The sequence below is a fragment of the Mastigoproctus giganteus genome, chromosome 2 (assembly GCF_048544385.1).
Source record: "Mastigoproctus giganteus isolate SK-2022 chromosome 2, ASM4854438v1, whole genome shotgun sequence".
In the NCBI taxonomy this organism is placed as follows: Eukaryota; Metazoa; Arthropoda; class Arachnida; order Uropygi; family Thelyphonidae; genus Mastigoproctus; species Mastigoproctus giganteus.
In genome coordinates, this window is record NC_143576.1 from 262,524,959 (window position 1) to 262,538,413 (window position 13,455).

The 13,455-nt window shown below is 38.3% G+C and overlaps 1 protein-coding gene across 1 annotated transcript in view; it reads right to left on the reverse strand.

Annotated features, from left to right (window-relative positions):
• The window catches only part of LOC150090440 (uncharacterized), a 39,348-nt gene extending 26,268 nt beyond the window's left edge, over positions 1-13,080 (reverse strand). Inside the window, exon 1 of the mRNA XM_090390314.1 lies at positions 12,999-13,080. Coding sequence (XP_090246440.1) covers positions 12,999-13,080 — 82 coding nt within the window. The remainder of the gene's footprint in view (positions 1-12,998) is intronic.
• Positions 13,081-13,455: the final 375 nt, after the last annotated feature.

Genomic DNA, 13,455 nt, shown 5'->3' on the forward strand with positions numbered 1-13,455 from the left:
GGACGAATTGGCAGAAAATCGAAACGCAATGAAGAAGACCACCGGAAAAGGACTGTAGCCCAAAAACATAAAAACTACAGCCTCAAAAATATCTAGAACTTAATGCGAGTCTCAGCAACCCAGTTTCTAGCAAAACAGTTCAGCGAGAACCTCATAAAGCTGAAATTAATGGCAAAGCCTATTGCTAAACTACTCGTTACTGATGGTAATGCTAAAAGGAGGATGCAATGGTGTAAGGAGCACAAAAGTGGACAATTGGTAACTAGAAAAAAGTCATATTTTCAGACGAATCATCATTAACACGTCTTCAGACATCGAGAATTTGCGTTTGGCGAATGCCAGAGGAAGTGCATTGTCCTAACTGTCTTGTGCCAACCGTAAATATGGAGGGAGGGAAATGGACAATGGTTTGGGCGGCAATATTTTGGTATTCTTTAGGTTCTTCTATGATCTCCCTGAATGGGCGAATTATTGCCACTGATTACTTTGATATTGTGAGTGACCATATTCATTCCACGGTGCAAACAGTTTCCTACAAACGATGCCATGTTTCAAGATGATAATGCTCCAATACATACATACACCCAGACGTGTATAATCTTGGTCTGAGGAGTATGAAACTGAGGCTAAGCATCTTTCATGGCCTGCACAATCACAAGACTTAAACGTATTGAGCCACTGTGGGCATATTTGGAGAGGAGAGTAAGAAGCAGATTTCCTCCATCTTCATCATTCAAGGAGCTTGAAACGTTCCTCCATGAAGAATGGTCCAATATTCTTCTAAAAATTTATTTGAATCTATTTTACGTAGAATACAATATGTTTTAAAAGTGAAGGGTGACACAACACCATATTAGGGCATACTTGTAACTCTTATCACAATTGTTTCCACTATTTCGTCTTCCGTCTGTATTTGAACACGCGTCACATTTCTAGCCGCTGGTAAGGCAGAAGATTAAAGGACTGAACGCGAGTTACGGCTGGTTGGGTTTTGTAGGTTTTAGTCATATCAGCAACTTAAGCCATATTGCGGCGTATATAATATATCTCTAAATTGCGTGTGTTCTGTGGTCGATTTGCTGTTTTGCTGGACGAAAAACCCCAGTTTCTGGGAGAAAAACCCGTGCTACCCTAGACTGAGACAAACTAACTAAGCCACTTTGCGAAAAAGACCCATAAAAATTCCTCACGTTTTTGATGGGATTCGAATTCAGGTCTTTTCCACCGTGTGAGGAGGACAGTGATTATACGAACTGTTCTGCCCACGAAGGCACCAATTCCGGATCGGTCAATACAGAATTGGTGTCTAAAAAATGGTCAGTTAGTTGTAATAACAATGCTTATTCATTTATTATTACACTGATTGACCATTTTTTTAGGTACAACTACTTAATAGCAAGTAGGGCCACTCCTTTAGCCCTCAGAGCAGCGTGGATTCACCGTGGCAAGGACTCAGTGACTGTATAAATTGTACCACAGGGAAGACGGTTCATGTTGACCCAACTCTTTCCAACAGTTGTTGCAAAGTGGATGGTTGCGGATCTCTCCTTGCACGGAGCTCGTTCCACAGGTTGTCAATCGGCTTCAGATCTGTGACCAGGGAGGCCACCGTAGTTGTTTGTTTGTTATTTGGTTTTTAGGAGCATTAGCAACTAAGGCCATATTGCTCCGGGCATTCCCTGACATTTCCGCATCCTCCGTATTAGGTGGTGACGGGCCACCGTAGTAGGCTGATTTCATTCTCATGATCCTGAAACCAGTTCTGCAAAATTCGGGCCTTGTGACATGGTGCATTATCCTGTTGGAAGAATCCATTCGCAGACGGATATAGTACAGTCATGAAGGGATGCGCCTGATGGAAAATAACTTCCAAGTAACCTGTGGCATCAAATTTTACTCCACTGGTATTAAAGGACCCAATGAGCACAACAAAAACACTTCGCACATCATTACACCGCCATCAGCAAATGGCTTTGATCAAACCTAGCAGGATGGGGTCCATGGACTCGTGCTGTTTTTTTTTTTCATATTCTGGTCCACCAAGGGGCGTATACAGGAGTGGGCAGAGGGGGAATATGCCCCCCTTAAGCAAAAATTTTAAATTAAAAACGAACGTAGGAGGCGTTCCAATAAAAAAAAATAAAAAAACTCAAAAGCCTGGTCGCCATTCCCCCCCACCTTACGATGATATTTAGATATGCCCCTGGATCCACCTATCTGCATGAAACAGCGGGAATCAGACCAGATATTCTTTTTAGGCGCGTCCACAGATGCATAAAGCGCCTCTTGTTTTCACCGTGTTCGTTCTATATAACAACTCGTGTAAATCAAAAATCGTGCAAATCTGTCCCAGTGAGCGGATTTACACGATTTCTTTTATTCTGGTCCTTTAGAGAAATTTGTCGAAGTATCCCAAATTTGATTAAAATCGAGATTTTTTTTTTTTTTTTTTTTGTAAAATTTAAAGTTATCTGTCTACATAAATGGAAGTATATTTTGGATGTTTGGAAATTACTCGATAAGAAAATGTGTTAGATCGGCAACAAATTTTCAGAGAACATTGCGTTCGTCCCTGGAAATTTCGGGAGAGAGTTTTGTTTAACTCCCTATTTCTCCCCACCCTACAGAAATCTGTCTTAATTTCTTATGTTCAAGTATTACTCGGAAAGGAAAAGTCAGATCGGCACAAAATTTTCAGCGTGTGTTGCGTTTTCGCCTAATTCCTCATTCAGAGCTTCCCGGTCCTCTTCACTTCCCCCCACAGAAATTTATATATCTGAATGAAAGTACATTTCGGGTTCAGAAGGAAAAGTCAGAATGACAGCAATTTCACTGCGTATTTTGTTGGTCGGTGTGGAAGTTTTAGGTAAAATTCCGCTTCCATAGTCGCCAACCCGCCCCGCCCTCGCCTTCCCATCAAACAAAGATTTCGATAAATTTGGAACGGCAGCTCCGATCCCTTTCAAATTGTCATTACTTTATTAGAATATTCTTCTGCACCTTTGTACCACATATCACGACAATGTGTTAGCCCATTTACCCAGTGCACCCCTCACTAAAAATAAGTAAACTAATACACAATTCTCGAATCAAGGCCACCTAACGTGTCGCGAAAATCATCTGATGAGGTTTCCGGAAAGACTTCTTGAGAAGATTAAGATTTCGTATAAAATTTTAGTCACGTTACTGATAATCGAACTCGCCTGAAATGTAATGCAATGTGGATTTAACTTGTTTCATTCCACAACTGACTAGTGTTGGTGTTCCTTAGTCCGCTATAACCGTACCTTTTTTTTTTTTTTTTTTTTTTGTCGAGAAGGGTGTACTCTGGTCGTTTGCTGCGACATCCCATTCGTGACAGCACGATGAGTTGTGCGTTCTGAAATGCCTCTTTAGTTTTGTGCACCACTGTTTTAGTGGATTTAAGAATGGATTTATTTTATTTATTTATTATTTATTTTTTTCGGGATAAAGTTTTTTCATGACGCGCCTGATCATGAAGTCTCCGAATTAGTTGACTTGAGGCCAGTACGCTAAAACTGAAACTGCTTTTTCATCCTTAGGATGAAAATACGAGAGGCTGTGTGATTTTTCCCTACAATAAATTCGAGTTTCTCATCCAGCAAACCAACCAAAGAATATGCGAAATTACAGGCAATACACTAATGTCTCGTAGCCTTAGTTGCTTTGGAGCTTCACACACACCGAACTGTAGTCTCAAAAATGTTTTCCGTGGAGGATGAAAGCGCGACCAGCAGGGTTCCAGTGTATTTTAATCCTTATTAGGAGATTAAAATAACAGTCTGAGCCTTCAAGTTATGGTAGGTAAAATATACTTTTAGAGGTCAATGTGTGTTAAGCGCCAAAGCGAACTACGGCTATGTAACTGTGTGTATTCTGTCGGTTTACTATTTGGGTGGAAACCCTGTGCTTTGGGGAAGGAAACCATGCAATCCCTCACTTGAGATTGACAAGCTCAGCTACGTTTAAAAAAAAAAAAGCTCAAATAATTCTTCATCATTGACGGGATTCGAAACCAGGGCTCTCCCACCCAGTGCGGAAGGACGGTGATTTTTTTATGAAACTCTCACACACGAAAGGTATTGGAAATTATAGTACTTGGTACTATAAGTTCCACGAGCATGGATTGAAGAGTGAGAACACTTGTTCCAGAAAACAGAACTTGAAGGGATAAATGAAGAAGATAGGTCCTATACGTATTTTTTTTCGTGGACATCTTCTGGGACCTAACACTGTCGCGTGTTGCACAGTAGCGACGGTGAGAAGATGATGATATCGGTGATTGACAATAATTGAACACTAACCCTTGAATTCAGATTGAATTTGTGTCGAATTTTTATCTAACCAATACAAAACAGGAACAATTACCATACTATAACTTAATATCATAAAGCTCTTATTATTTTCTCCAACTTAGTCAGGCTGTAGGGAGAGGGACGATCGACCCTGCTTCGATCCTCTGCTTCCTTCAAGTTTGCTTCTGCAGTCCATTTATTAATACTTCTCTCCATAATTTGCTGTCATCTGTAATGTTCTCCCCAGCAATGCCCTTTAATTATGTAAAACTCTTCTCATATTGTCTGAAAACGATTAATCATCGTGTGGTTATATGACAGTCTTTTAGTTGTTCATAATTCATAATCTTGGCTCTTCATTAATTCAGTCACTCCATGGCAGAGTTACCATTCCGTTGTTTGCCAAAGAACCGCTTTAATCTATTATGTTTGCGGACTGTACTCTGTAAGCGACCAATAATAAGTCTGCATTTTATATCGCTCTACTTTTACGTTTGCTGTAACATAACTACATAAGAAGGTGAGCTAAAACGCTTGCCTCTTATTACATAACTTTTGATGGAACAGAAATAAATCAAAATGACAAAGCCGCATTTCTAGATAAAAAAAGTTAGCTTTATTTTGATATATCATTTTTCTACGTATGCTACAGAGCTGACGTCAATTCGATTGATTCGGTGCAGGACAGTTCGCTGCATGTGATCATTTGGTGAAAGACAATGTGGAGAGCGCGACAATTCGGTGTATCAGGCAAAGTCTAGAAATTAAGAAAATAAAAGGAATGGTTTTATAAATCAAAGGAAACTCTGGTCACTTAGAAATGCAGAAACAGAGACAGTAAAGTGAAAAAAAAAGAGAAAACATACATATATATATATACACAGTATATATATATATATTATTTTCATTTCTCTGTTTTATGAAGAAGTATTTAAACATGGATTGGTTGAGGGCTTGGTGCTGAGACATTTCAATCGCAAAAAACAACTTAACTCCAAATAATTATTCATGATTTTACATATCTCGATTTACACTGAACGTATTATATATATAATATCGTAAATGTAATGTACTCTAAATAAGTTGAATATGTTGGCATCACAGGGAAAATTCTTAGATGGATCGCAGGATGGCAGTAGGCAGAGGGTAGTGATTAATGGTTATTCTTCAGATTGGGTTACGTAACGTAGAAGTGGAGCTTCACCAAGGATCGGTACTGGGATCACTATTAATTTTCTAAAATGACATTGACGAAGGGATAGAGGGTGTGACGTCAAAATTTGTAGATGATGCTTAAGATTGGTAGGGTAGTTATTGATCACAGCGAAGCCGAGCTCCTTCAGGACGATTCAGATTGACTTCAGGTATGGTCAGAAAAATGGCAGTTATGCTTTAATGCAGCAAAATGCAAGGCAACCCCAACAAAATGCAACAGTAAACCCAAAATAGCTTATACATTGTTGTTATTGGGTTTTAGGAGCATCGGCTACTTAGGCTATATTACTCCGTGTGTATTATCTGTGAATTGCATGTGTTCTGAGGTAGATTTTCTGTTTTACTGGAAGAAAAACCCGAGTTTCCGGTAGAAAAAAAAAACATGCTATCCTCGCCTGAGGCCAACTAACTCACTTAAACACGTTGTCTAAAATACCCATAAAAAATTCCTCTCGTCATCGACGGGATTCGAACTCAGGTTTTTTCACCAGGCGTGGGGAGGACGGCAATCCTACCATCCGTGCTACCCAAGAGGACGTATAGAGGCGCCTCCGTAGCCAGGTGGGAAGGAGCAGCAGTGCGTAACACGCGCTTCTTGATTAGCCCGGGTTCGAGCCCGTCACCACCAAATTGGGAGGATGCGGAAAGGTCAGGGAATGACCACCGCATATCCTGGAGCAATATGGCCATAGTTGCTAATGCTCCTAAAAACCAAATAACAAACAACAGGACGTATAGCTTTTACACTTCGGGGGGCTGTGTGAGGCAGCTGTATGACCACAATTGAAATATTGGGTTAAAGTATGGATACGACAACTAAAAAAAGAAATCAAGCTTCCTAAAAGAGTCCAAAGATGGGCAACACGCATGATGAGATCGGAAAAAAAGGCCGTCCATAATAGGAAATACTTAATACGGGCTACAGAAATTGAAAACGAGGAACTTTAGAGACGACTTCGCTGAAGTATGTATAAGGCCGCAAGAGGCGAAAGTAAAATGAATGAGGGTGGAATTTTCCCTGTTAGACGTGATTCCACAACTAGGGGCCATGAATTCGAATTACGAAGGAAGGAGTTTAGACTGAATTGCGGGATGTTTTCTTTTAGCCAGCAAGTTGGTAATTACTGGAATAAGTTGCGTCCATCGGTGCTGAGGCTGACAGTTTGGAGAAATTCAAGGGTAAACTGAATAGATACCTATGTGAGGAAGGAGTCGAATAGGTATTTTATTTTATTTTTTAATTAATTAATTTTATTTTAATTATTATTTATTTTATTATTATTATTTTATTTTTTTTTTGGTGCAGCAGAAGCCTAGGGCTCCCGTATACTACATGGCTAATATTAATACCATTTTCTTCCTTCTTTTCTAATGCAGAAGCCTATGCTCTTCTAACAGCGTAGTCTGGTTGCGGGTTGGGAAGCCAGAAGAAACTCACTGATACAGATACCACAAGGAAGGAAGAAAAGTTAGTGTTCGTGCACCTTTTGGAAAGTTACAACAGAACTCGCCTAACTAATAATAGCTGGCTTGTAACGTACGTGCTCTAAATGTTAACGTGAAGCACAACGTTTCAAGGCTCTAGCCGTACTGATCATCTGCAGTTACAATGCATTTCATGTCCCACTCTTGTAATGAATGTGATTGAAACCATACATAATTAAAGACATGGTAGAAAGCTCGAAATAAAAATAAGGAATATTTTTTTAACTTCTGGATAAAAGTTTATCTTATAATCAACCAAATTATCAGAAGTGTCACTGTTTTTGCTTGTGATTGTATTATATTCATCTAATGCAGCTCAGTCATACACAGCCCACAAAGGTCTCTAAAAATGAGATATAGCAAGTTTTATAAAATATCAATAAAAATTCATAAAATATCTCAATCTATTTTAAATAAATAAAATTTTCCTCAAAACCTAACGAATAATCTTCGTGAAAATATTTGGCTGTAGCCCGATTCTGAAAACTAGAAACAGACCCTCTAACTGATCTGATCTGAACTGGACACCTCCGATTCACGTCAACACTAACAGCGCCACCTGTTAGCATCAGCCCTAAATTACAAGCCCTATGAGCGGGCAATAAGGTCGGAAAACAGAGGTATACTTATGGCCTAAATTAAGGCGTTACCTCCATAACGTGACATTTTAAGTGCGGGTCAGGTCAACGTTGAACCAACAAAACACCTGCTCGCAAGTTGTGCGTGCGGGATTGTTTAAAAACGAAATGGGTTTCTCATTCTGACCATTTGACACACACGTGCATGCTCGCTTCAACGCCCACACCCATTCTGTGAATCATTATTAGGGAGGGCTTCAACATGCTGACTATTTGAGGTGGGCTAACATCGTCGTTATTCGGCCAAGAAAACAATTAGTGAAGGTGGAATACAGAAACAAAACACAACCTTCCCTATGAAATGGGGTTTTCATTATTGCAGATTGCGTATAATACCAGACAAAGGCCAATCAGATGAGGGGCCTTCATGGTAGCGACAAATGATTAAAACAACGTTGTTGAATATTCAGCGACAGAATGCAAAAATTTGGAAAACGTTTTTATAGCAATCTGGAAGGCGGCAGATCAAACAAATTACACAGTTCTGTGGAAGGAAAATTCTTCTTAAAACTACTTAGATGTTAAATTGTATTGCTCACACAAAGAAAGCGAAATGCCGAATGAATTCGCTGGTTTCAAGTCGAAGATGATTTAAATCACAAGCTGTGTACGGGGGAATACAATAAGGCAGGCTCTGTCCATATTTTCAACGTCTATGGAAAAGAAACATAAATTTAAATATGGTATGATAAATTTAAAAATGACGACATAATAAAGAAAACAGATAAATGAACTCTTGCTGAAGCAGGAATGAAGAACAGTCTTTTGGCAGCCATACCTGTAAAGGAAATCAAAAATTTTTAGGCACATATCAAGGAAGGAAGGGGAACTGTTTTATTATGGGGACTGATTATGGGAACAATGATACGAGAAGGAACAAAAAAAGAACGAAAATCGGATAGGATAACGATTTCTGCTAGATCAAATCTTTCCGTAAGTCAGTGACAGAAGTAGGCGGTTGAGATTTACAATTTGGAGATTTATTTAGACTCATCTCTTTGGTGAAACTATGAAGCCAACACTTCGTCTAAACGTGCACCATTAACTTAAACGCAGCGTATGTATTGCTAAAAAATATTGTTCTGTGGCAATTAATGTCTACTTGCTGATTTTCTGAGCGTGTGTGTGAGTGCGTGCATGCGTGCCTGTTTGCCTGATGAAAAACCGTGTTTAAGAGAGGAAAAACCATGCCACGTTATGAATAATGTCTGTAAAACTTCTTCGCCCCATTTACAAGATTCGAACTCAGGCTTTTTTCACCCGATCTGGAAGGAGTGCAATTATAACCACTTCGCTATCCGAGGACTCTGTGGTGCAGTTCTCTTAAATTCACATTGAGAAGATGCAACAGAACCATGTTTGCAGTAAAGCTCTAAAATTTAATTTCTTCAGACCCCAAGCATACATGGTAATTAAAATTCTAGCTAACTTTCATTAGACTGAAAACACCTGAAACAAAAATAAAATAATCGCTATAAACATCACAGTATTTAATGATGCAGTGGTTGAACTGTTTGAAGGGAATCTTTTCGCCATCTGCAAATCTGTTCTTATCGATTTAGACATAGCCCCCAGCAATTCGCTATTCTCAATAAAACTGCGTGGGTAGCACAGTGGTATCGTAACCATCCTCCCCACAACGGGTGGAAAAGGTCTGGGTTCGAATCCCGTCGATGACGCGAGGAACTTTAGTGGGCTTTTTTCACTACGTGGCTGAGTTAGTCGGTCTCAGGAGTAGAGGTTTTTCCCCAAGAAACGGGGTTTTTTTTTCGTCCAGCAACACAGGAAAATCGACCAGTGTAACTCTAATATTAATTACGGGTAACCCTAATATATTAATAATAATAATAATATTCTCGATAAAAGCCCTCCGTGGTGAGCCCGATACATCACCAACTGCTACTCCTCTGGAGGGGTCTGGGTTCGATTCCCATCGAAGACTGAAAGAATTTCTAGAGTTCTCTTCATTAGAGGCTGTAGTTAGCCAATCTCAGCCGGAGGGTGCAGGTGGGGTTTCTCCCCGGGAGTTTTTCCAAGTTTTTCATCCTGTACAACCTGCAAACCGACCATGAAGACACGCTTCTGCAGGCTAATACACTTACGATTATGAAAGCATGCTTAGGGGCCGTTACACCAATATTTATTATTTTTATTTATGTTCTCATTAAAAACCTGTCCACAGTCGCTAAGCTGCTATCTCGCAGGATTCGTGTCTCATCCGTGGAAATATTATCCCATTCCCAAAACAAGAATAGAAACCAACGGAAGCACGCCTAACACCCAACATGACACTCACTAACCTGGACTCCTTAGGAGAGATGTTCCTATTCAACACCATACAGCATTTAAACACATACATTAATCCAAATAAAATCGACGACAATAAACCGTACTGATACCAAATTCTGAATTGAATGAAACCTGCAGACTCATCGTAAAAGCTTGAGCTTAATACTTTTCAGTAAATTACAATATGTAAATATAAACAATTCCTATCTATTTAAATAACCAAAAAAATTCTGCTTATGTAAATAATTTATGCATTTGAATTATAATAATATAAAGAAAATAGTAACGGGAATTTCTGAAGAACCGATATTTTTGTCAATCCCTGTATACAATCGCGATATAACGCGGACGCGGACAAAGGGGGAACTTTAACACCCGCGTAAAAAGCGAAGCGCATTATAGCCAAAAATAAAATTTAGCTAATTTTTGTGCAATTTTCAACGTGAAGCAAATTTCATTTCGCACTTTTTTTTTGTAAGGCATGCCTGGAACCCAGGAAAACCAGCATCTCGGAAATCATTTTCCATAAAAAAACTGTGTAATACGGCTGAGTTACCTGCTGCACCGGACTTCCCACCCAAGGATATATTACTTTGGGTTACAAACAGTACAAGTAATAGCACTGTAGTACAATTACAGTGACCTCAGTCAGTGGCAGCGACCTATACAAACTGTTCATCAATTCATACACACTTTGCATTATGCATTGAGCAGTTTTTGCCATTCTGCAATCTCATTCTTGAAAAGAATGCCCCATGCTGTTGTTTACGATTCATAAATGCATATATCGCAAATGATCTAATGGTAGCTGGTCTCCATCTCCTCTCTCAAAGTACAATGTTTATCTCTGAGTGTCCCGTGTACAATTAATGTTTCATCTCGAAATGAGGCGAAATAGGAGGGAAGAAACGAACATTTCTAGTAACTACTCTCTGATAACTACTGTTATTTATAAAAATTTAATCGTCTAATTGAGGGAATGTACTGTGGTCGAAAATACAATGACTCTGTGGTCTATACTTTGGAAACCATGGTAGCTGATTGCGCTCTGTGAGGTGTGGAGTTTGCTTCTGCTAGTGGGTATTGTGAAATTCGTGTTTTGCCATCAACTGCATCTTTTATATCCCTCTTGGGAAACATCGCACTCGCCTGGTCATGTGTCCCAAGGGTCCTTTCGTATATGTATATATATCCAGGTTGCAGAAAAATTTCTGTTTTAAAGAATTTAATATCGTTAATATGTTTAATAAAAGTTAGACCTGCTTATCACTCTGTCGCAAAGATCCATGGGTAAGTGCGTTTGTACTGAAGACTAACCAAGTAATCCTTAAATAATGGCTACTATATTATTTATGAATTATTTTAGCTACAAATGCAATAATAATAATACAAATAATTTATTTATAAATAATAGCTCTTCAAAAAAGCTTTCCTTTATAATATACGTACTTATGAATACGCACATACGTATTCGTAATTTGAATATTAGAAGCACTCTAGTCTCAGAAGTAGGGTGTAAGCAAAATATCAAATGTATATTTTGAAAAATATTTTTAAATGCATCAAAAATAGTAATTCCAATAACTTCCTGTTTAATACAATAAGTTATCGGAATAGCTTGTTTGAAATCTTACTAACCTTATTAAGAAACAGTACTAATCGCAGCAACGGAACCCAAATAACATAACACACACATTCATCCATTAAAGCTGCTGCGTGGCTTTCGTTTGCCAGGTGTAACCCGTATGTAGCCAGCCACCTTGCAACGGAACCATAAATTGCAGTGAAATTGAAATAATTAAAAATAATAATAATATATAACTGTGGCGGAATATTAGCTAATAAAATCCAGTATACATACTCATAATTTTACTGTTACCAGCATTACTCTTTAAGGCATAAACCTGTAATAATATTTATCTTATTAATTATCTTATTAATTGTGTTTTCTTATCTATTAGTACTGTAATAATATTATAGTAATTTATAAAGAAATTGTTTCAATAGTGGATCATCTAAATTTGTAAGTTTAACATTAGTTAAACTTACAGAAGTTAAATGTAGTACGTAATGCTAAATGATTTTGCTAATCGGCTTTCTCCTTCTTATTTTTTCATGTATGTATGTGTGTGTGTGTAAATATTTTTCTTTTTCTTTATGAAGTATTCTATCCTCTATATGTAAATATTATACATACGTTGGTCAGGAGCTCTTATCTTGAATGGGTTGAGCAAGCTAATAGGATTCTTCCTCTTGCTCAGACTAAGAACCTGAGGGTGCACAATTTCAAATTGAGGAAAGATAGTTGTAGAATAGATGTGTGAAAATTTGCCTTTAGCCAGCAGGTAGTTGATTTGTTGTGGAAGCTAATAGCCTAAATAATTTATGGCTGAGCTGGACAGGCATTTGGAATGAATGAAGGGGTGAAATGGGAGGGGTTTTCTTGGCAGATGCTGAATAAAGTTCCTGTCTTGCATCGTATGCCTCTACTAATGCTAATGCTTCCATTTATCACGGAAGTTTACAGCTTAAATAAATTCACGGCCGAACTAGACAAATTTTTGTAGTGAATGGATGGGTGAAACTTTTTTTTTTGGCTGATGCTATATAAGCCTGCTTTCTTGCATTATATGCCTCTACTAATGCTATCTTAAAATTTGTCACCATAACTCTGCTGGGCAGTGCTTCCCAACTAATTAAAATGTCCATAGTATTTCAAAAAGCTATTGTTACACATTCCTTACCTAAAAAAACAACTTAATTAATAATTATTGTTTAGCTGCAGCTACTCTTATTCCTATAATGCTATCTATCTATCTTGCTATGTATGTGTTATTCATAAATAAATAAATAAAATTTGCTTCAGAAAGGTTGACTGTAGATCAACTGTCCTATTCTATTAAGCCGATTTATCAATTACAAATGAAGATATGCTTCCTGTATACAAGACAAATAACTCTTTCACAGGAAGCTATTCCAATGAAACCTTACAACTTTTAAAAAGTTTTACGTTTTCAGATTAATATCGTATTTCAATTTTAGATGTAATACTTACTTTGGAACAATAACAAAGCACCAAGCATAGAGCATCTCTTCCTCTTATTCCATATGATTCCGGGATTTCTTTTATCACTCATTGTCCCATTGTTGCATCCCCAAATATATATCTAAAGTTACTCCTCTAACACAAGTAGCTGCAGTTGTGGAAGTTTTCCTATAATTATTGAAAGAAGTCACGAAAAAGTCATCTTTTCTTTCCACTCTATCATGCTACACATATAGGAGCACCCTTTCCGGACAGTATGTCTTCCCATGACCACTGGTAGAATTCGCCATCTATTCGGTATGGAACATCCTAAGTCCAGCATATAAAAAGGGATTCAACTAACTCCATTCCGAATGGGCTCTAAACTAGAATATGAGAGAGAATCCTGCTCCCAGTGACATCACTTGTCGTCAACGCAGCAAACGTCAATCATTGGTCCTCGTTCCGGATGCTACATGTCACAGTG